The following is a 23,350-nucleotide window of genomic DNA, read 5'->3' as shown; positions in this document are numbered from 1 at the left end:
GTGTAGTGTGTCTGTGGGGAGCTGAACAGCCAGAAGGGGGTAGCATAAGTTAGTTAATAAACCTCATCTGTAAAGCAGAGTTATTTTTGAAACACCTACTTACATTTATTGCCGCAAGGTAGAAAAACATAACATTGAAAAACTTACCACCAAGCTTTTGTCAGAATGTGGGAAGGCAGATTTGCAATCAGAACTGACAAGGATTAGACTGATAGCAGGATGCAGAGCTTTTTGCACTCTATTAACTCTTGTTTGACCAATGCCTCTTTTAATAAAAATGCACACCCAGAGTAACTTCATTACTTTGATCTTAAGGGATTGCAGCACAAGTCAGTAAAACTAACAGTGTTACTGAGTACATTTTGGCACATGATCTTGCCTGCAGCAGATCTGAAAAGCCCGATGAGGAAGGCATGGGAATGCATAACACTGAGAGCCACTTCAGGAGGTGGTTCAGGGCCAGGACAGAGAGTGTCAAATAGAAGCTTGTTGAATTCACCAGGCAGATGCATATTTGACAACCTGAATCAAAAGCCTGCTCTTGCTGCTGCCTCTGCTGCCTACCCAAAATAGAATGTACTCCAAGAGTCTGTATACAGTAAACGAGTATTAACAAAGGGAATGTTGCTGTATCCAGCAGAGGCAGAGACATCAGCTCAAAGGAGCTTTAGGGAATCCTCTTCTATGCTGGGGATTGTCCCCTATCAATGCACATGACTCTAAACAGACAGTGCTGCTGGGCATTTCATTATACAGGGACATATCTACATGAGTTAGCTTGCAGTTTTTTCTTTATAGAGACCAAACAGCAGAACTCTTCTCTGAGAATTTGATAGGGCTTGCCTGAGGAGATGCATGAAAGGACAAGGAAGACTGGGGGATGGCTGTTGTTATTTGCATCTCAGTAGTGGTTGGAAATCCCAGACAGGATCAGGACTCCACTGTACAAAATGTTGTACACTCACGCAGGATGGGAAAAGCAGTAACCTGAAAAAGGAAGCTGAAGTAGACAAACTGAGAAGGGAAACAGGTCTGAAGACATGAAATACCATGCCCAGGAGCTTACACCCAGTAACTGGACAAGGAATAGAAAATCCTTGTTTTGTCAGCTTGCTTCTGGCAGAGCTGCTTTAAATAGCTCAGAGATCATTAGGTGAGAAAGATTGTGTGTGTGTTTACACCTTGGAAAGGCACTGAAGAGATAATACACCATGTATTCATAGTTTATTTGTACAGTATAGCTGAAGCAAAGTGGAAATGCAAGCTGAATATTTTCTCTATAATTCTTTTCCCTCCACCCTTCCAAAAATAACACACATTGGAAACATTGGAACTGCAACATCAGACTCTAAAAGCTAAACTAGCTGCCCTTCACCCTGCTGCTACAATGCAGCTACTTTTGCAGCTTGAATGTGCCCACTGTCCCCATGGCACACACACAGCAAACAGCAGCTGGAGAAGGGAAGGGAACAGAGAATGCTGTATGCAGGTGGCATTAGGATGTCAGACTAATTTCATCCCCTGAGGGGTTTCGTTTCAGGTATTGTGAAAACCTCTATGTGAGATCCAGAAAGCCTTTAAAGCAGTGCTATCCCTTCAAATGACCAGTTGCAAACTTGTTCACAATTTTCCCTGGACTTGGCTGTTAGTTACAGAAGGAACTTCTAAAAAGACATGTGAGTATCCAGCTGCCATGCCTGCTTCACTCAGTCCAATGTCTCTGGCTATTTTTAATGTGATATAGAAGCCAAGCTAACTAAAGAGATTCTTTCTGGACATTATCCTGAATGATGCATGAAAGTTGCAGTAACAGGCTGGTTCCTATAGTATTTCCTGCCTCTGCCTTTTGGCTTAGCTGGCACACAAAAGGTACATTATGGGAAGTGATGAAGTCCTTTTCCTGCATACACTCTGCTGTGCACTGCACTCCTCGGGGATCATTTGCCATTTGTGTCAGTCTTGGTTGGCTCAGCTTCCCTCGGGAGCTGGCTGTCCATTAAAAGGAGTGTGAGGATGTCCACGTGGAGTCAGACAGTCTGGTGAGAGTGCCTTCCCCTTGTGTTTCCATGCTGCCAGACACCATTCCCTGCAGAGGGATTTGCACTGATGATGCAGCAGGTAAGGGGACATTACCCCTTAAAAACATGCTTGGAGGGCTGCTGTTCACCTCGCTTCCTGGGTTGGCAACATTTACAGCACTGTTGCTCACTGTCCACAGGCAAGGGTAGTGGCTGGAAAAAAAGCAGCACACACTGAATGATTTATTTCAAAGCATTTAGCCCACATAAGACTTGCCACAGTAAAGTCAATTTCATTATCTGTTCAAATACATTGAACAGCTATTCAAACCAAGTTACCAAACCTTGGAGATCCTAAGTGAAAAATCACTAGCAACCATCACACCTGGTGACTTTGGAAGGAGGCATGGAGAGAAATGTACAAGTATATGTGAGGTTTCAAAATTTGAGGATCTTTTCATGTGCCTCTGTGCCTTCTCTTCTTCCTGTCTCAGGAACTGATTCCGAAGAGTTTCTAGAGGCAGAGGTCACAAAATCTCAGGATACTGCCTAGCTACTATGGTACAGACACTGAGAAGAAGACCCACTCAATCAGATAACAGTGAATTTGAAATTACAGCTGATTTTCCTGACATCTAAGTTTGAGAAGAAATTATTGCATTCATTTGGTGAAAAGAAGGGAAAATATTTGATAATTAATTGATTCTCTACATCTAAATTCCATCTATTCCTAGAATAGGATTGTCATTGCATGCAGAATAATAGTGAGAAATATAGGAAGAAAAATAATTTGGTTTTAAAATGCTCACAGACTGTAGAGATTGAATTCTTTGTGGGTGTTCCAAGACACTGGTTTTCAGCAGTGCTGGGTAAAAATGAAGCTCCCATAGATTTAAGAGCAGAAGATAATTACCTTGTTAGAAAGATCTGCCCAGGAATACTGAATTGGGCACTTAGGACACATTTCAAAGCCTGATTAAACACTGATTAAAGTTTGGAAAAAGGGGCAAATCACCAGGGTAGTCCTACAAGCCTCAGTGCTCCTCATACCAGCAGTTTTCCTGTAACCTTACCTGGGTCCAGGGCTGGTACCTCCCTTTGTATGTGGCAGTGAGAGCAAATTAGTGTGTGGAGAGGATGGCAAAGTCCAGCTGTCATGTCCTGAGAATACCTGAAGATTACTGCTGGGGCTCTCCAATAAGTTAACTTTGGGGAGGAAAATAAAAAGCAACAAACAAATCCTCAGTGACTATTGCAGACATTGTCTTAAGACAGCAAAACACAGACAGATTAAGGCAGCAGTCTGATCAGGGGTTCCCAACCACAGGTAATACTACAAAATTCCCAACCACGGGTAAAAAGGCAAAATTCCCATGTTCATTCAGAGAGTAGCAAGATGCCATTTCAATCCCAACTGTGATAAATGAAAAGATACAGCACGACAGACACAGGATTTGCATTTTTATAAGTCTGACTAATAGTTTTTCATAATTGACATATATCAGGCAATGTTTTGATACAGATTTCATTATCATTTGAGCTAAAATACTCAATAAAATTTTGTAAATACTGCCCCATTCCTGGAAATTTTCAAGACCATTTTGAATGGGGCTTTGGGCAACCTGGTCTGGGGGAAGGTGTCCCTACCCATGGGAGAGGGCTTGGAACAAGATGATCTTTAAGGTCCCCTTCAAGCCGAACCATTCTATGATAAATACTCCCATTAAACAGGAATTTTTGCTAAATCATAATTAGCAAGCAGGTTACTTTATCGCCACTCTTCTTTCTGACCCACTTCTTCTGATCAAAGTAAAATCAATTTCTGGAACTCTGCACCCAGATCTAGAAAGTGAAAGGGATTCAAAGGATGTTCTGACAAACCAAAATGCCTCTGCCTCACATCAGCTCCTAGCTGAGAGCTGCTTTTGCTTGAGAGCTCGACTGTACCACAGCAGGAGATCGAAAGAAAACCTGCAATGCTCTTTTTGTATAACTGGAAGCTGTAGTGAAAGTAAGATCACACACTCTCGTTTATCATTAAGAGTGCAGCAGGTGCCAGCTCTTGGTATCTCTTGTTTTGCTGCCTCAGTCACCCTGGATGCATGAAGGTCTCTGTGCAGATTGTTGCAGACACTCACCGTGCCCTTTCCTAGCTGTGTTGGGTTGATGTGGCCAGAAATGTGCATTCTATCACCATCTGTTGAAGCTGGGTGGGGTATTCATTCCTTATCTCTGTGGCATATACTATCTGCTAATGGGCCATCTTGAAGACTAGGTGGGGCAATCATCTTTATCTTTTCCACAGCCCATCCTCCCTCCAGGAAGATAACATCTGCTAATGGGCCATTAAGACCCACTGTATGACTGATAAAATTACATCATCCCACTGGGAGATGCTCCAGCCAGGATGAGGAGCCAAGCCTTTCCTACCGAGATAAAAACTGAGATTTTGGACAGCAAGTTACCTTCTTTCCACTGGATTCTAGAGCAAAACTGGACCTTTCCACATCATCCCTGGATCTTCAGAGGAAAACTGCACCTTCTTCAGGAGCACTGCTTCAGCTGAAACACATCTGCCGCTGCAGGGGGACTGCAGCCACCATTTAATGGGACTGCTACCAACACCCTGACTGACTGACAGGGTGTCAGCTTGTATTCTGATTCTGTCAGTGTTTTGGGATTGTTCTTTGTACTACTGTATTTCTATTTTAATTTTCCTAGTAAAGAACTGTTATTCCAAATTCCCCAATCTTTGCCTGAGAGCACCTTAATTTCAAAATTATAGTAATAACTTGGAGGAAGGGGATTTACATTCTCCATTTAAAAAAGAAGCTTCTGCCTTTCTTGGCAGACACCTGTCCTTCAAACCAGGACATTAGTCTCAGCTCAGGCTGGCTCTAGTGCTTATGCTAGCAAGGCAAGGGGCAGCTGGGCAGGGGCAGCAAAGCAGAGCTGCAGGAATACCTGTCGGGGAGTGGTTCCTCTGCACGTAGGGGGGCGGGTATGGGGCAACAAAGCAGTTCTGCAGGAATACCTGTCGGGGAGTGGTTCCTCTGCACGTAGGGGGGCGGGTATGGGGCAGCCCGGTGGCCCCGCAGCGCCGAGAATCTCTCGCAGCTGTGCGCAGCCGGCCGGGGCAAAGCTCCGCCGCACTGGTAATTGGAGCTTCCCGAGGCACACATCGGGTCCGGGTTGGAAATCAACCAGCCGCCCACTGCGAGAGAAAAGAGAGAACAAAACTATTCCTGTTGCTGCATTAAAGTGCTCTGATACAGCCAAGAAATAACCAGCCTTCTTGCAGAATCAGCTGCGCCGCAGAAATACCGAGCAGATTTTAATATCCTGGTTTGTGAAAGAACTGACAGAAAATAGAAACCCCCCCCTGCCCACCAACTCTAAAAACAAGACCTGAAAGCAGCCAGAAAATATTACAAACATTAAAGAACAAATGAAAGAAAAGCTATCAATAAAGCAAGTGCAGCCTCTGCTCCCCCTCATTTTTTAATCTGTTTACCTATGAAAAGTAATTTTATAGGTGACAGAAGTATTCACAAGTACAAAAAAAAAGGGGGTGGGGTAAAAAGCTTAAAATATCATATATCATCTTGATTTTAGATTCCTTTTAATACTGAGAAACTGGATTGTATGGAAAATAATTCCTCTGCAAGACCTCTCACATTATTTCCTACAGTGAGATCTCTTCAATCTTCTCTTTTATTTAAAAGGGTACTTCTCTATGAACACAGTTCAGGACTCAGTGAGTGACCAGTATGAACCAGTAAAGCAAGGCCCAGGTTCCCAGCACCCATCATATCTCACAAAACTTGCAGCTGACATGAATAAAAACCTTACAGTGAGAATATGTCATATGTTGACCTTCAGAGACTGTCTCTGGAGCATCCTTAGAATGGTTTCTGAAAAGCAAAATACTTAATGGTAAGTGTTCTCATTGAAAAATTGCAAAAGTCCTAACCAGAACTGTTCAGCAAAAAATTTGAGAAAGTGAGCAAAAAAGGAAGGAAATCCCTCTTTAACCTTGCTAGGCAGCAGTAGACCTTCCTATGTTCTGCCATAAAGGAAGCAGGAGCTTTTGTTTGAGGACATAAACAAAAATGTTCCTGAATTTGTGCCATATTTGGGAGCTGAACCTGGAATTTTAAATCCACCTGTGGGCACCATTCCTGCTTGCAGGAAAGCTGAGGGCAACATTCTCCCTTCCCCAGCTGGAAACCCTGACACTGAGACACAGCAGCTTCTTAAGTGGTGAGAGGAATGGAAGGAAATACAGATTCTCCTGCAGGCACATGGGACCCTTCACATGCCAGAAGACAAGCAGGTCCAAACAAAATTAATTAGAAATTATGGGCTGGAATGCATGATTTGGATAGTACTGTGCATAGACTTGGGTGATGCAAGGAAAATTTTCCAAGATAAAATACAATTAATTTCTGATAGAAGCATTTCTGACATCTTACCTTTAATAAACCCATCATAAATTATCACACAGACTTAATAACAGCAGTGTAGTTACTTTACAGTTACACTGTAATTTCACTTCACCTACGCTGTTTGACAGCTGGAGTTAACATTTTTTCTCCCTGATTTATCAAATTACAGGATTCACTGGAGTGCAAGTACACTGTAGTGAACATATATGGGGTATAACACAACTGGGGAAGCTTACACCATCTCATTTCAGGCTTTCTGTGTAGATAGAGATAAGTGCCAGGACTCCCAAGAGCATGTTCACCCACCTGAACACCTATGGTAATAATTATACAGCCTCCCCAATAATGTCATTGGACTCTGAATTTAAGACAGAAGAAACAAGATTCAGTTATGTAATTTATCTTTCATATGGCAATGTCACAGTTTTAACCATATCAGCAGCAAAAAGCTACCAGATAAAAAAAAATAAAAAATGAACCCACCTTTCCTTTGCATCCAAGAAGGCTTTGGCAAAGGGATTATACTTGATTTTGAGAGCTGTAATCTTGAGTTTAGAGAAAACAAGGCACGTTAGTGAAGGCAATTTGAAATAGAAACTTGACAAAATATCCTCCAGAGTAATCTGAGTGGAACTGCCTGGGTTAGCCTGGAACATATCCCCACCCTCGATGTTTTCCAGGGCTGGGTAGGAAACAGCTGTGCTGTGTACTGATCAATGCCACAGGCAAAACACCAGCTGGGGCAGCCTGGCATGAGCTGGTCTGGTAAATCTGGTGGAATGGTGGACCCTTTCAAGAGAGTTTAAACACTGAATTCCTATCAGGTACAAATAAAATCCACAGCAGCATTAGCTAAGGGATGTGTCATGGGAGTTAGCAACTATTATAGTCCAAAGCATCCCCCAAGGGCAGAAATTTTCCCATGAAGTATTGTGTCATTCTGCAGTTGTATGTATTATAGGGAACATGGAGAAATAGGCTTATCATTATAACTATCAGCTATTGCTGGAGAAAGATATTGGACTTGACTGTAGGGCTATTTGGCTTTTTTTTCCAGTAAAGGATTGGGATGCCAGGACAGATGGACCAGTCTGGAACAGCTGTGGCAGGATATTAAGCTAAACCTGGCTTAGTACTGGAGCCAGACACTAGATTAGTCAATGTTTTACTGCAGAGAAATTTAGACTGGCTGGAGTGTTACACTGCATGAGACTGGTGTGGAAACAAGAAAAAGGCACACTGGTCATGTAGTTAATCAGCTTCTGAGAGACCTCCCCAGTGGCAGCCAGAGCAGAGCGTGGCACCCACCTACCTCTTCATTCTGGTAGGCAGTCACTGCTATGAACTGGGTCTCAGGGAAGGAGCAGTTCATCACCATCCGGTGGGGGCCTCCTACGCGAACTATGTGCACCTGGGGCTCGTATTTGTGCAGGGAGTTGAGCATGATCTGCAGGAAACAGAGCAGAGAGACAGCCCCCAGTGCCACCCCGGTACCTCAGAGCCACCCTCTGGCTCTGGGACAGAGCAGCTGCCACTGCTGACCCTCCCCAGCCAGGAGGGCAGGTGCCTTCCTCCCCTGCAAGAGCCACAGGCTGAACAGAATGAGAAACCTCTGGACTGAGTTTAAGGCTTTGGATGCAGCAGCATCAGGGAGTATTTGTGTTAGCAGCTATGGCCCTCCAGCCACTGGGCTTCCACTGCACTTGAGGCTGTGAAACAGCTCAGGGGCACTCCCTGTCCTGCTTCTGCTGTCTGGAAGACTCAAAATCCCCATCACAGAAAAGGTGCCAGGAGGAAGCTAAGGCAGCCACTCAGTCTCCTCTCTGGGCTAGATGAAGTGTATCTAAACAAGCCTTGGCAGATCATCTAACCTGGCACAAAAAAGCTGTGAATAGCATTGATTCCAGGAAGTCTATTAGGTCCTTTAATTGGCTCTAGTGCAAGAAAAAGATTATTTTTTTAAATTTGTACTTTGCAAAGTGATGTATACATACACGCCTATATATATATATATATATATATATATATATATATAAAAGAAAAAATGCAGCTATTGGCATAGAGCACTGATAGTTGACAATTACTTTCTAATACCATCATCACAGAAGGGGCAGCTGAAGAACAGAGTGGGGACATGGTTTACTTTAACACTGTGATAATGATTTCAAAAGAAAGCAAAGGAAGCTTCTGTCATTTGTTGTTTAGTAACTTTTGTTTAGGTTGTGTTTATCATATGGCTTTTCCTCTCCCGTTTTCTACTATTTTCTTCTCCTTCATATGTATATATATATATGCTTCCATTTTATTCCCCAGGGACTCTTTAACTCTCCAAGTTTTCTGTAGCTTTTTTACCCCCATGCATATTTTTCTGAGGCTTTTGACTTTTCTGAGATCCTGGACACAAGACAAGCATTTGCAAATTCAGATCCTGTTCTATGGTCTACAATAATTCATGTGTGCTGGTTCCACATACGACTAAGGAAAAGTCAGATCATCTTCCTTCTCCAATCTGTAAAACCTGAGATAATTTCCTACCTCATTAGAGCATTAAGCTTACAGAGGTACCTCACAAACCTAATGGAAATAACAGATTGAGAAGATATAATATTTGCATGAAAGAAATGGATTCTGGGCTGACAAGTATCATCTACTGTAGGAGTTTTGTACAAAACAAGCGAACAAAAGGTCTTGTGCAACATTTTGCCTTTAGATGCATCATCAAAAATAAAATATGAAACAAAACTAATTTTCCTGTTTGCATTTTTAAGGGGTTCAAAGAGAAAGTCACTTATTTCTGTCTGGTACATGTGGTTTCTTTCCAAAGGCCAAAGCTGATTCAATAGAATATTGATAATTATCATGATGCAGAAGCAGACATAGTAATTATTTCATTTAGGAGCAGCCTTTTATTCTGCCATCTGACTCCTGCCAACATTCCACTTACACCAAACAACATTGGGGAACACAACAAAAACCTAATACTCGTGGCCATTTTTCCCCCCTTTCTCTGAAGTCCTATGTAAAAATCCCCAGCACACAAGACCAACTCTGAAAAGACCCCTGACGATTAAGTAAACCACAGCACTCTGTCTCTCTTAACATCAAGAAGTCCATTAAAATCTGAAAGTGCCAATTAAGGCCTGTTTATCCCTGTTTACATTTGGCCTCCAGAGAATAATTGGCATCTGTGGGTGAAGAGGCCTGTAAGGGCTTCTATAATTATATAAATGCACCCTTGATATTTCTTGATTGGTAGGTGCTTGCAATTGAAGCCAAGAGGTGATGTGGAAACATCAGGCCATACCTGCCCACTCCCATTGAGCTTGTTGGTAAGTTTGACTTTGCTGAAGGAAATGGCAGCTTTCATCCAATGGGCCCCAAAGTTGGGCGAGTCTGGGTGGATGTAGACACAGCTGTGGTTGGGTGGCTCTGGTTTCCCAGCTGGCACCCACTCTCCGTTGACGTACTTCCAGCGGTGGCCGTCAGTGGGAGCGAAGTCCAGCAGGAAGGAGTACATGGCGTTGGGATCCAAGCCTGACACGCTGATCTTCAGGACAGGGAACATCCGCCTGCCCAGGGAAACAGAAAAGGGCAACACCACTGGGAAATGGCTTTGAAAGACTCTCCTCAGAATGTTTGCTTCCAGATGCTCACTGACTAGTTCAGTATAAAAAAAATCCTCCCTTCCATCCTCCAATCCACCCTTGCCATCAGACCTTGCACTTGGCAGTTTCTCCTGTAATTTGGTCCCATACTTCCATATTCCCTGACCTCACCAGCTTGACCATGCCCCTTTCCTTTTAGCTCCATCTTACATGCAAGATCTAAACTTCTACCCAGCCTTCCCCTATCTCATGTGTTTGAAACTGAAATCCTGCCTTTGTTTAGTTTTGGGAAAATGTTCCTTTTGTGTCTAAAGGTCCAATGCCACCTTTTCTCAATACCCTTTAATTTTTTTTTCTTTTGTAAAAGAGATTTGCAGGGGCTCACAACTTGATTTTCAGTGGTTTTCTATTTCTCTCAGTGCTTGTGATTGATGCCACACAGCTCTGAATTGGCACCTCAGTGCCTGATAGTCTGCAGCAACACAGCTAGTAGGGCTCCAACCCTTTTAGGAAATGGGAATAAGGTGTGGACAGCAGAACAGAGGTGTCTCCCAGCAAAGGTATCTTATTCACTAAGCTTCTTGGGTTGTCAAGGAATACATGTGATTGCTTCCTACATTCCTCTTCTGTGAGTAGCCAGCCTCCCTGCCTCGTCTGACCTCTCCTGGCAACTGCAATTTCCCCGTGCCACTTTTTTATGGACCATAAATGCCAATGAAGGCCAATGAATCTTTGAGGTCCTTTTCTCTGTGGGTACAGAGAAAGTACACCAATCAACCAGAGGAATGGCCTGAGATCCATAGTCATGGGGCTAAGGTAAGGTAGCTCTTGAGGCTTAGGTAACTGTACAAGGCATCCAAAATACTCAAAAAGGGAGCTAAACTCCAGGCTGTCTTAAAGGACTGGAAGTCTGCCCCTGCAGTCATACTCCATAGGGACACCCAAATGTAAATTGCTAAGTTTCCCATGACATTCCACTCTCCTTTCTGGATAATTTTTGCTGCATACATTCAGCACCTTCTGCTGACAGGAAAAGACAGAATTTGAGAAATTTGAGATTTATCATCTAATACTGATACAGGGTCAGTGCAGTATTGAAGAAGATATCATAGAATGGTTTGGGTTGGAATGGACCTTAAAGATCATCTTGTCCCAGTCTTTGGATTGGTGTCTCCAATACCTTCCCACTAGATCAGGTTGCTCCAAGCCTCATTTAATCTGGCCTTGAACACCTGCAGGGATGAGGCATCCACAGCTTCTTGGGGCAGCCTTTTCCAGTGCCTCACCACCCCTTGTATCACTCCATGTCCTTACAAAAAGTCCCTCTCCAGCTCTCTTGCAGCTCCCAGGTACTGGGAGGCTGCTGTAAGGTCTCTCTCCTCTCCAGGCTGAGCAACCACAACTACCTCAGCTTTTCCTCATAGGAGAGGTTCTCTCCTCTGGACTTCCTACAACAGGTCAATGTCCTTCCTCTACTGGAGACTCCAGAGCCGGATGCAGCACTCCAGGTGGGGTCTCACCAGAGCAGAGCAGAGCACAGCAGAGCAGAGCAGAGCAGAGGGTGAGAATCCCCTCCCTCACCCTGCTGGCCAGGCTGCTTTAGATGCTGCTCAGGATGTGTTTGGCCTTCTGGGCTGCCAGTGCACATTGGCAGGTTGTGTTGTGCTTCTTGTCCACCAACACTCCTGAGTCCTTGTCCTCAGGGCTGTTCTGAACCTGTTCCCCAGCAAGCCTGTGTTTTAATGCAGAACAATAAAGTTCACTCCATGAGGTTTGCACAGCCTGTCCAGATCCCTCTGGATGACATCCCTTCCCTCCACACGTCAACCAGAGCACACAGCTGGGGGCTGCTGGCAAACCTGGTGATGAAAACTCCAGTCCCAGTACGGACCCCTGAGGAACAGCACTCCTCACTGGTCTCCAAGGTACTGTGAACCATGACCTTTGTAATTAAATAGAAGCTTAGTCAAGGATTTATATGCTACACGTGTCTTTCTGATCAGGATGCACCAGCTACCAAACCGGGATGTGATAAAAAGTATGGATGCATTGCTCCTCCCAACACTTAGATCTCCCCCAGTCAAAATAACACATTTAGATACTTAGTTAAAATTGAATTAGAGGGAAAAATTAATCCACATGAAAATTTAATTTCACTAGATTGCACAGAGCTATTTGTGTTACACGCAGATTGTTAATTCCTCTGCCCACAATGCAGGCAGGCTGCTCTGCCTTTTTATTTGAGAGGCTCCAGTTTATCCCCAAAGGACCCATAGTCCAATCCAGAAGAGAAAACAGTCACCATCAGTTTTAACCTCCTGTAGCACTAAGATTAGAGCACTTCCCTGTGTTAACCAGCCTCACTCCCAGTAATTGCCTGCCTTGCTTGGACCAGCGTGTTTTGACTGTACAGACTCTAACCATGGAAAACTTACTACCTAACATTTCTGCTGATTAAGTGCCTTTATTGCTAAAATCTGCTTTTTAGCATGGCAATTTGTGATTCCTTAAAATTTGTTTCAGTCAGAATGTTTGTTTCAATGATCAGGTAGGTGCACACGTGACCTCCGTTGCTGCAATAGCCGAGCTCTTCAGCCTCTTCAATTTATTTAGAGCAAATCTGCCACAATTACTCCACAGCACAGACCTTGAGTGGGAAGATGTTTGGTATCAAACTTGAATGTGCAGTAACCAGTAAAGTTGCTGTAGCATTCAAGCCTGGAAAGGGCTTCTTTTCCCCCTCTCATGGCTGCATGCACTGATCCCCTAGGGATTCTCCCCATACGCAGAGGGGAACAGTGGCATCTCCCTGTCTCCAGGCAATAACAGGGATTGCAAAGCCTCAGGATACTGCCTAGCTGATATGGTATAAACACTGCCAGAGGAAACCAGTCAGGTAACAGTGTGATATTGAAGTGATATTAAAGTGTCATTTGGATACAATAGGTCTGAGTAAAATAGGGGATAGTTTCCCACTGTATTAGCTGCACCCTTTGGGATGTATTTTGTGATATAGCATGTGGTTTAATTTTATTGATGTCTATCCTGTTCAGAATATATCTATCTTCCCTAGACATACTGCTAGGGCAGGTGATTATTATAATGAAGTATGATACAGCCACAGAGACATGTCTGTATATTAACAATGAAGTTGGTTCATCTAACTGTGACATTTTGGGACCCTCAGTACCAATTAGAGATGACTCAGAGCAGATGGAATTGTGCATGCTAGAATTTGACACTTGAGGATCACTAATCAATTAGACTTTCATTCTGTGGGATACTCCCATATCAGGTTTCTGTTTAATTTCTGAGCTTTGCTAACAATGTGTCTGTCCACCCAAACTGTTTTAGTTATCGCACACAGAAGTTCATGCTGGCTCTTCTCTTTAATTGTAGAACACAGTTTTCAAAAGCATTCATCTACCCTTCAGCAAGAATGGTTTAGTTGTACTCATTTAGCAGCAGCAGAATAAGATCAATACTGTTTTCTACTGAGAATCCTGAACCTGAGAAAAACTCAGCACTCATAGGAAATTGTCTCAAGTTTGTCTCCTTCTGAATAGCACGGTTCAGAGTTCTTTGCTGCAAGCCACAGTCTGTATTTTCTTTGTTTTAGTGTGCTGCTGTGTTTTTTGATGAAAGATATTTTCAGAAATGCAGACATCCTTTTTTATAGTCTCTGATGCTACAGTAACTATATTAAAAGGATGAATGTAAATGGCAGTGTGACATACTTCTGTAATTTTTTATTTTGATATTGCTGTATGGGCTTGTACATATGAGCTTGATCATAAAAAACCTATTCCTGCTCTCACTGACATTTCTAGAGATGCCACTGGCTATGGGAAAAGTATAATTGGGCAGATGAGGAGTGCATAAGTTAAAATAAAAAAATCAGACAGCTTACACCATGCAATAAAAATTACCCATGCATATCCAGATAGCGAAATGTTCCCTTAACATTATAAAAAGATTTTATCTACACACTCACCCTAATTTCAGAAAGAATTAGTATCACCGTGAAGTCATGATTTTCATTAGCTGCGAGGAAAGCAACTGAAAAAACCTTCTTGGTAAGGCTTGATTCTTTGTACCAATTTAATTAAACAGAGGCAAACCCATCTTACCTCATTTTTAGTCATTTACACTGCTAAGGAGGCAGTTTAAGCAACTCTACACCAAGTGAAAGTCCACTTAGAAGTTTGCTGTAGCCTAACAGCAGTTTTCAAAGCAGTTTAAATGAAGCAATACAGCTTCACAGAGAATCTCAGCAGCAGATTTCTGCCAGTATAGATTATTAGGAGGAATCAGAATGGCAACAGGTACTCTTACACCAAGAACTGGCACTTTGGGAAGGAAACTGTTCTCTCTGCAGAATCACCTTGCTGAGCCAATAGACTAGATTTTTCATTTTTACTGCTTTCACCTATGTCCCTCACCAAGCTATAGTCAACAGTAATTTCATTAACAAATTCTGCTAAATCAAAGTCTGCAAAATTTACGAAAGTCACACCACATGAGCAAATATTTCTCTCCGTGTCTTAATTCCTCTTTCCTATGTGGGTCTCCTGAAAGGTCCTGCAAACCATTTTGTGCATGTTGAGGGAGCGTCTGGGGTGGGGGGCAGCAGAGGGCTGGGGAAGATAAATTAAATAAAAACCTTAGTACCACTGTGCAAATCTTATTCTGGTAGCTGCTTGTCTGTTATGGGCTGGACTCTGCTGTCAGCCCTGTTCAGGGCAGAACCTCTGTGGAGAGCTTTCTTCAAGCCAGTGACTGATTCAAAATTAGCATCTTCCTCACCAGATTTTTCAGTCTTTTCCTATGCTTTTCTGCATTCCCCAAATAGTAAGACGTGTGATCCATTTATACCACAATATTTAGTCCTTCTAAAACTGTGTGTGCTAAGCAGTGTTCCCCACTTGTTTCTAAGGGCACCAGCAACAGCTGTAGGACCATGGAATTCAGACTGCACATATACACAGAGCACATAGGGCAGTTTTACTGCACCCATTCTGGTACAGACTGCTCGTACAAGCTGTAAAAACCCAAGGCCAGAGGGATGGGAACAGCCACCAGTCTGCTTCTGTGCAGTGATCTGAAGTCTACAGGTGAGGACTTGCTAATATAGACTGATGATTGTTAGCATAAGAAGTCATTCCAAAGGTTTTGAGAGGTATTCCCTTCCAAAAGTTTCCTTTTTGTGCAATCACAAGTTAGTCAATATACTTTTCCAACATGCTTCATAGGAGGAATGGTTTGGCAGTGACCCAAAAGCAGCAGGATCACCCCGTCTTGTTCATACACTGGTTTTAGCAGACTGCAAGGCTTCAGTCCCCTAGAAGCTCTGGTGTGCTCACTGCAGTTCTCTCGAGCCTGCACACACAGTTTGTTATCACAGAGCTGAACCCCCCTGGCTGTCACCTCGCCGAGCCCGCCGCGCTGAGCAGATCACTCACCTGCCATTCTTGGTCACAATCATCTCGTTAGTGACTTCCCTGAATCTCTGCCAGAGCGTGGCATCCTCCAGGACAACCTGGAGCTGCTTCTCGGTGGGGTCTCCTTTGTCTCTCCCAGCCCTCAGCTCGCTCTCCACCACGCTGAGGAGCCTGGAGACGGTGCAGTCGCTGGGCTTTTTGCAGCCCAGGTCTGCCATGACGGCTTTGCTGCCAGAAACTTCAGGGAGCTGCTGGAAAGACAAAGATAAGAAGCTAAATTAAAATAAAAAAAAGAAGTCAGTTCATTGGGCACCGTCTGGCAAACGTGCTCGCCTCACTCTTTTGCCACTGCCTGGCTCTTTCCCCTGGAAGTCCCAATGGGCAGTGACACCAGCGTGTGGAGGTTTACGCACACGCTCCACACAAAAAGAGGACTATCTCCTAATTACCTGTTAGACAGTCAGGTGGGTGGCTGGCTGATGACTCAATTGGCTGCCTTGAAAGAAGAGTCCTTCATCCAAATTAGCATGCTTTTATCTTTTTTCAACCTGAAGTGGGTCTAATTGTTCTGCTTGAGAACCAGGTTTCCATTAATGAAAATTGTTTCATTTCCAGACTGAAACAATGCATGGAAATTGCATTCACACTGGTGCGGACTCTAACTGAAGGAGCTGGGAAGAGTCAAGATAGTTACACAAAGAAGGTTGTCTTAAAATATTTTCACCAGGAATGTTGCATAAATGCATTAACCTCATTCCTCTACATTCCTAAATCAAAATATAATATTGAACCTTTCTGGTTTCAACGCACAAGAAGAAGGCAGCATCCCTACACTCTGTTGTTGATGGATATTGTGTCCATCCCTTGGTCCCACTGTCATTCACAAAAACCCTGCTGTACCTTACAGGTGGCTGAAAGTCCCTCTGGCTGTTTTTCCAGGGACAGACTGCACACTTCTGGGGCTAGTATGAGCTTAGCTGCCTGAGTCCTGGCACTGCTCACCAGCCTAAGGTCCATCTCAAGCAAAAGCTCCCTCAGCATCCTTCTCACCTCATGCTGAGACCTTCTCTGACAAGCCTGATCCAGCAATACACGCCCTCCACAAAAAAGCCACCATTTTACTGAGGACTCCAACAATTTCAGCATTCAGCCAAGGAGACAAGAGATGTGAGTTCAGTCCCCTGCTGGAGGGTTAAGTGGAAGCCCCACAAATATCAGTGACCTCTAAACACTGGGCTTTGGTATATAATAAATGTTAGAGTATCTAACTTCTCCTGATATGTCTATCTCTGATAATGTCTTTAAAATTTCTGGTCTGTTGGACATGACATAGTCAGGGACTTGATTATGAAAATGCAGTCCTATAGGTCATTTTTAGAGAAATACATTTTCTGTCTGCTTATTGTGAACTTTGCGTTCTATCAATTCAGTAGTCCCTGTTGAATTTCTGTGCTTCTGTCTCTTTTAGAAAGACAAAATGACTTGGTGAATCACTGTTGGGATTTTTACAGACAAGAGACAGACTTTATTGCAAACTTTATAAAACAGAACTTAAGTTAAATCCATCATTTGACAAGGCTCAACAGATCTTGCTTTAAAAAAAACAAACCTGAGAGGTACCATCCACATAAACAACAACAGCCAGAGCTTGATGGCACCTTATTTGGCACCCTTCCAACCCAAATCATTCTATGATTCTACACTACTTTCAAACTTCACTCTGACACCTCTTCTCCTCTTCTTTTTTAAATTGTCAACTCATAACAAAAATACCTAGATTATTTTGTAAGTAAACTCAGGTGAGTTACATTAGCAGGTGCCAGATAGCAACTTCTAGTTGATAAACATCCCGCTTCCACTGCTGAATGACTAAAGAATGGACTTCAAAATCCATAGGATATTTAGGTACCTGGAAGGATATCACTTTGCATTTGGAAAAATAATTGTATCTCAGGTATGCTGGTGTAAATGGAATATGCTTATGTTCAAGTTCCCTTTTCCAAATGCTCAGAGGAGAGAGAAGCTCCTGCTGTAATTTTTCCCTGCATGGCATAAGAAATGCATAGGAGACCACATGAGACAGTTTTAAATTTTATCATACTACAGATGCAAATAGACGGAGAAATTGGAGCTGGTGGAAGTGCTGTGAATTTCAATTCAATATCTTCAGGCTTTCAGTAAGTTCTAATACAGGTACAAATTATTTTGGGATTTTTTTTTAGCTGAAGCTCTATTTCCATACAGCTTTTTTAGGTATAGTTGCTCAGAAATCAGGCGATTCAAAGTTAAGACAGGTAAAGAAACAACAGCTCATGAAAGTAAAAATATTGCAGTAGTTACACACAATTCTTTCTGTAGACAAATAAAAAGAGAAGCAGCCTGACTTTCAGAAGTACTCACTGCCCATCTCTCCTGCAGGACTTCAAGAGAAATTATATTGGATTAGATCCTCCAAAAATCAGATCCCATCTACCTTCCTCAAGAGGCTTAGAACTTAAAGGAAACCAAAAATCATGAAAAAAGCAACAACAGCTCACATGGGTGGAAGGGTTTCCTAATGAGGAAGAGACTCTCTCTCACCAGCAGGCACTGGTGCATCACTAGAGGTAAAGAATATACTCAGGATTGGAAATGGAGGCTGGCACAAAGCAAGAGAAAGGGAGGTCCTGCTTGGAGTGCACTGCTTGCCCAAAGCAGTCCTGGGACTGAGCTGTAGAAAAGGAATGGTGTATGGAAAGATGGATAATGGACCTGTTCCTGTAATGGGTTGGGACTGGAGGTTTTCATCAGTAAGACTGGATTTTTTTACAGCTAGAATCCCTAAGGGAGAAGCATTAATATTTTTACTTTGGAGTATCATACTAAAATGTACTGTAAGTAAGTAAGGATACACATACTACTGTGCACCCTGCACAGCAATAAAATGCACTTTCAGAGCCCAGAAGTGGGTAACACTTATGTGCTTATGGTTATCACTCATACAAGGTGTCTGATTCTTTAAAATCTAGTGTCCAGAGGAAAAAATAGACCACAAACCTACCAACTTAAAATACCCGACTTTCAGACAGTCTGAATTTTAGTAACTGTGTTGCCATAGCTCAGGATGCCTGAAATCACAGTTTCAAAAACGAGAATAGGTACCTGTGGCTGGTTAGTGGGAATGGCACAATTACTATTTTCAGCATGAGGAAGGTTGTTTCAGCTCTAAGAGTTCAGCCTAAGAGCAATTTGTGTTGCATGTAGCAGAAGGCAGAGTTTACCACTGACATATCTTTCCAACCTACAAGAATTAACCAAGGAAATAATAAGTTTATATTTATGCAAGCACGTGATCAGCTGAATGTACTTGGGCCTGAGATTTTTTTAAAACACACTTCCAGATTCCATGAATGAGGTTTCTTTGTATTGTGCACTCTCTGTGTCACACAGCTGCCAATGGGATAGGGCTGCAGAACAGAAACCAGATTCACAGTCACAGTTATTTGTTTATTGTTGGCTTTTCATTTAACAAAAATATTACGTGTGAAAATTTACTTTGAATGTTTAGCCTGCTTTAGGAGAAGTGAGAGACACCCTCTAGTCTTTTCACCCTCCACTCACCTAAATAACAACTTGGAATGCTTTCCAAAGGACCCTTCTTTCTCCTACTTTCTTGTAAGATTAATTTTTCCAATTCTACATGTGCTGAAACAGAGGTCCAAACAGATTAATGTCACTGGCTGTAGATGCCAGGGCACAGAGAACAATCCATTCTCAGATGTGGGTTATTTCTTGGGCTGGAAGTTAAATTTCCCCGAACCTGGCATTTTAAGAAAAGGTAGCTGGACTCACAGAGGAGCAGAGTAGATGCTCCTGTGACTGACGGCCAGTGCCACTGCCAGTGGGACACAGCAGGGCTGAAGGACAGAAAACTGATTATTGCCCCTCTTGCACTTGTCACACATTTAACTAGACAAAAAAAAAAATCAGTAGGGGCAGCAGAAGGAATAGAAAATGACCCTACAAAACCTGCAAATTTGTAAGCTTTCCCTGAAACCCACCTGGGAGAGCTGGGCACTTCCATGCAGGGATCAGACTCCTTGTGGGTCATAGAGAGGCAGAACTAGCTCAAAATGCAAGCACAACACTCACAGTCACCTCCAGTTTACTAATAAGAATTCAGTAACTCATGTTTTAAATGAAGCAATGAGGACTGGGGAGAGCAGTGAAAGAACAATCAGAACAATCCTGCAATACTTATTGGACTTCACTCACCAAGTTACAGCAGGAAAAAGCAAGGGGTTATTTTTGACTTTCTAATTAAGCTTGTTCTTAAATGCCCCTGGCCACCAGCTGGTGAGGTACACAGAAAGAAGGGGAAAAAAGCAAACAAGTAAAAAGGTAATTAAAGAGGCCTTTCTTGCCTTGACATTGGATAGCTGTTTTTTGGCCTTTAGCTGCATGTTTCCAAAGAAAAGGCAGCCCTTCACCATCAGATGAAATTGCAGAAAATAAGACTCACTCTTTCCACCTCCAAAGCTCCCACTGCAGCATTCAACTAACCCCTCTGAACACTGAGTCCCAACAACAGAGGGAAATGTAACCTCCATCACCATGACACTCTCAGGAAATCAACACCTATCAGCTACCACGGAATAATTAAGAATGGATAAAAAGACAGCTGCTATCCTTCAGGTTTTTAATCATGTATCCAGCCCCTTAAGAGATTGCTAGGCTAGAAGAGACTTAAAGAAGATTAGCCTTTTCATTAATGTTGGGGTGAGGGGGCAGTTTCAATAACTTCCCCCAGGTTTGTTTTTAGCAGAAAGGCAAGCAGCCTGTTCGAGTGGTACCTGCCTGTCTGGTGTTATAACTGAGATTATACTGGGATTAATTCTGAGCCCACAGAGCAGGGAAGGCTTTCCACAGCAATCTTCTTGCTTTTTAAAAAGAGAAGGAAGGCAAAAAAAGAAACCCAAAGAAAAAAAACTAATGTAGTGTGATGGGTTGACCTTGGATGGGTGCCAGGTACCCACCAAAGGGTGAGCACTGCTCTGTCTCTCCCATCCTCTGCCCTCCTCAGCAGGGATAGAGAAAATATTACAAAAGGCTCATGGGTTGAAATATGGTTGAAATATGACCTCGGGGTCTGCAGAGCTGTTCCTCTCACATACTCCATTTATTTGGCATTAGTGCAAGATTTTTCTCCCCAGAGGCATTATCACTTTTGCTGGTGGGTTCAGCCTTGGCCAGCAGTAGGTTCATCTTGGAACCAGCTGGCCTTGGCTCTATCAACATATGGGAAGCTTCTCTCAGCTTCTCAGGGAAGCCACCCCTGTAGCCCCCTCACCAAAATATTGACAGCAAATCAAATATGTGTAGGCTGGTGATATAATCAGTTTAAAACAAACTTAGTTTGTTTTAAACAATAATTATACTTTCCCCTAATTTGTTTTCTTCTATTTAAAGATCTACAGTGATGTGTTCAGACATGAATTATCACCTAGAGGAAGAAACTATTACTGTTCCCATCTTTAAGATTAGAAAATAATTTAAAAAGTAAGAGATTTTAAGCAAAGCTTTAAATTCCACTTACAACATCTGAGAAGGAAAGAAATACATTCAGTGTTTATTAGGCAAGCCAAGCATGCACTTTTGACCTGGATGTGGAGGTTAAAGCTTTCTGCTAACAATGATGGTTAAGAAGTTGCAAGTATAACTCTGTTGAAGCCATCGATTCTCTCAGAAGCGATGAGCTCGACACATCCTGTTACACACAACCAGAAACCACAGGAGCACATGCTCAGGCTAAAATATTTTCTTTTCACACCACATATTGCATCATAGAATGGTTTGGGTTGGAAGGGACCTTCATCTTGTTCCAGCTCCCTTCTGCTAGACTAGGTTGCTCAAAGCCCCATCCAACCTGGCCTTGAACACTTCCAGGGATGGGGCATCAAGAGCATCTCTGGGCAATCTGTTCCTGTGCCTCACTACTCTCACAGTACAGGATTTCTTCCTAATCCTTAATCTAAACCTTCCCTGTTCCAGTATGAAGCTGTTCAGCCTTGTCCTGTCACTATGTGCCCTTGCATAAAGACCCTCTCAAGCTTTCAGTGCCTCCCCAGCTCTTAGGGCATGGCAGCCCTCAGAGCTGCAAGGAAATCACACTGACCAGGTGACATTTTCAATGTTCCATTTTTGCACTACACCCATGTTACTCCACACTTACTCCCACAGAGGTTTTGAAGCACGAGTTCTCAGGAATGACTTCTCTTAGAGATGCCACAAGGGAACACAAGAGAAACTTAAAAGGGTTTCAACCAGGCTAACTTAAAATAGCAATCCCAAAGATTGGCAGCTTAGATAGACTATTCCATCTCTAATTCACCAGCAGCTTTCTTCTGAAAAGTGAGAAAAACAGAGGTTTTTTTCCCTTTGGGAATCTCCAGAACTTCATGGCTGGGCAGTTACAAGCCTCTACCCCCACAAATACTGCAGCCAAGGCTGAGCTCAACAGGAAAGGTTCAAGCAAGGGATGGAAATTACCAACAACCTCCACCTTTGAATGGCTCACATGCATGAAATATCTTCTCTTGTAAAATCAGGAGTTTGGGGAAGGAGAAGGAAAAGGGGCAGACATTACAGCAGTTTTCCACGAGCCTTGTCACTGAATTTGAATGCTGGTGACTTTGCAAGGTAATGGGATTCAGGGACTAGATTCTGTAGCACAACTGACAAACCCTTTCAGAGCATTTCCAAGGAGAAAATTCATTAATCAACAGAATGCAGTTTAGGGCAGCTGATCAGTGTTTTGGGATTTCAAATGAAGATTTCACTTTTAAATTTTTTTTAATCATTCAAGTATTAAGACCTCAGCATGAGGATGAAGTGGCAAAGTTCAACAGCTTTGTTGTTATGCAGGAGGTTGAGTTAGGCAAGCAAAATACCTCTAAGCTATTAGACATGGAAAGGATTTATTGTCCTTTGAGAATCACAGTTGTCTTGATATGACACAGATGTATCCAGATTTCCTGACATTCCTGAGACACTCTAACCTTTTCAAAAAGATAAAATGCAAACCCCTAGGTTTCTATACTTTCTATACAGAAGACAAGCTGCTGCTTGCATTCCAAATGCAACTTTGGAGTTTCCTCCAGGAAATTTCCTCCAGGTAGGGCAGAAATTTCAGTTCAGTCAGCTGTGAGTCAAAGTTTGCTTAGAACAATCAAAAAAATAAAAAATAAAAAAAGATAACTGAAAACTTAGCACAGTCTCCCACAGCATACAAGTCTCACCACCACCCTTGCACACAGGAAAAAAAAAACCTGCCTGTCAATTAGGAGAAAATGTAACATACCCTGAACAGCCTGATGCACACAGCCTTGATACACTGCCGAAGAATATTAAACCATGGCAGTTTTGGCTGCAGTAGGTACATACAATGTTTTTGACACTGATCAAAAACAGATCAGCTTTCTGAAAGTTAAAATAAATAAAATAATTGCCTCTAATTATTTTTTGCACACCTTCATAAATCATTGATATTTTACTTCATTTACATTTTATTGAGTGTACATCAACACTCAGACCATATTTCAGAGGCATGTTGCTTCCTATTGTCTTTGCTGACAGAACAGCACCAGGCATTATTTTGTGTGTAGCATGGACTAAGGAGAGCTTGTTGGCATACCTAGGTTGACCCTTGAGGTAAATAAATAGGAAGTAATAAAAATATCATCCTCACCTTAACAACTCCACTTGTGCCAACCAGTTGTCTAGGTGCCTGAAACTGCTGGGTGAAGCTGCTGCAAAACACTTGTGACACAAAAACTCCCCCCAGCATTACAAGCTGTGTG

General features: G+C 42.7%; 1 protein-coding gene across 2 annotated transcripts; it reads right to left on the bottom strand.

Moving 5' to 3' along the window:
- Window positions 1–1,338: 1,338 nt before the first annotated feature.
- On the bottom strand, window positions 1,339–23,311 carry TBX19 (T-box transcription factor 19). Of its 2 annotated transcripts, none has more exons than XM_056502723.1 (9): window positions 23,239–23,311; window positions 15,534–15,763; window positions 9,771–10,035; window positions 7,779–7,913; window positions 6,950–7,011; window positions 5,871–5,932; window positions 5,053–5,232; window positions 3,092–3,224; window positions 1,339–2,231 (listed from the first exon to the last, which is right to left on the bottom strand). In XM_056502723.1, exons 2-9 carry the CDS (start codon window positions 15,728–15,730, stop codon window positions 1,997–1,999), a joined length of 1,269 nt encoding a protein of 422 aa, XP_056358698.1. In that variant the 5' UTR covers window positions 15,731–15,763; window positions 23,239–23,311; the 3' UTR covers window positions 1,339–1,996. The 2 variants fall into 2 exon arrangements, with proteins under 2 accessions (XP_056358698.1, XP_056358687.1); XM_056502712.1 differs by having other exon boundaries at window positions 15,534–15,760.
- Between the last annotated feature and the right edge of the window lie 39 nt (window positions 23,312–23,350).

Source organism: Oenanthe melanoleuca, chromosome 1 (assembly GCF_029582105.1).
Source record: "Oenanthe melanoleuca isolate GR-GAL-2019-014 chromosome 1, OMel1.0, whole genome shotgun sequence".
In the NCBI taxonomy this organism is placed as follows: domain Eukaryota; kingdom Metazoa; phylum Chordata; class Aves; order Passeriformes; family Muscicapidae; genus Oenanthe; species Oenanthe melanoleuca.
This window is presented reverse-complemented; position numbering and strand designations above follow the sequence as displayed.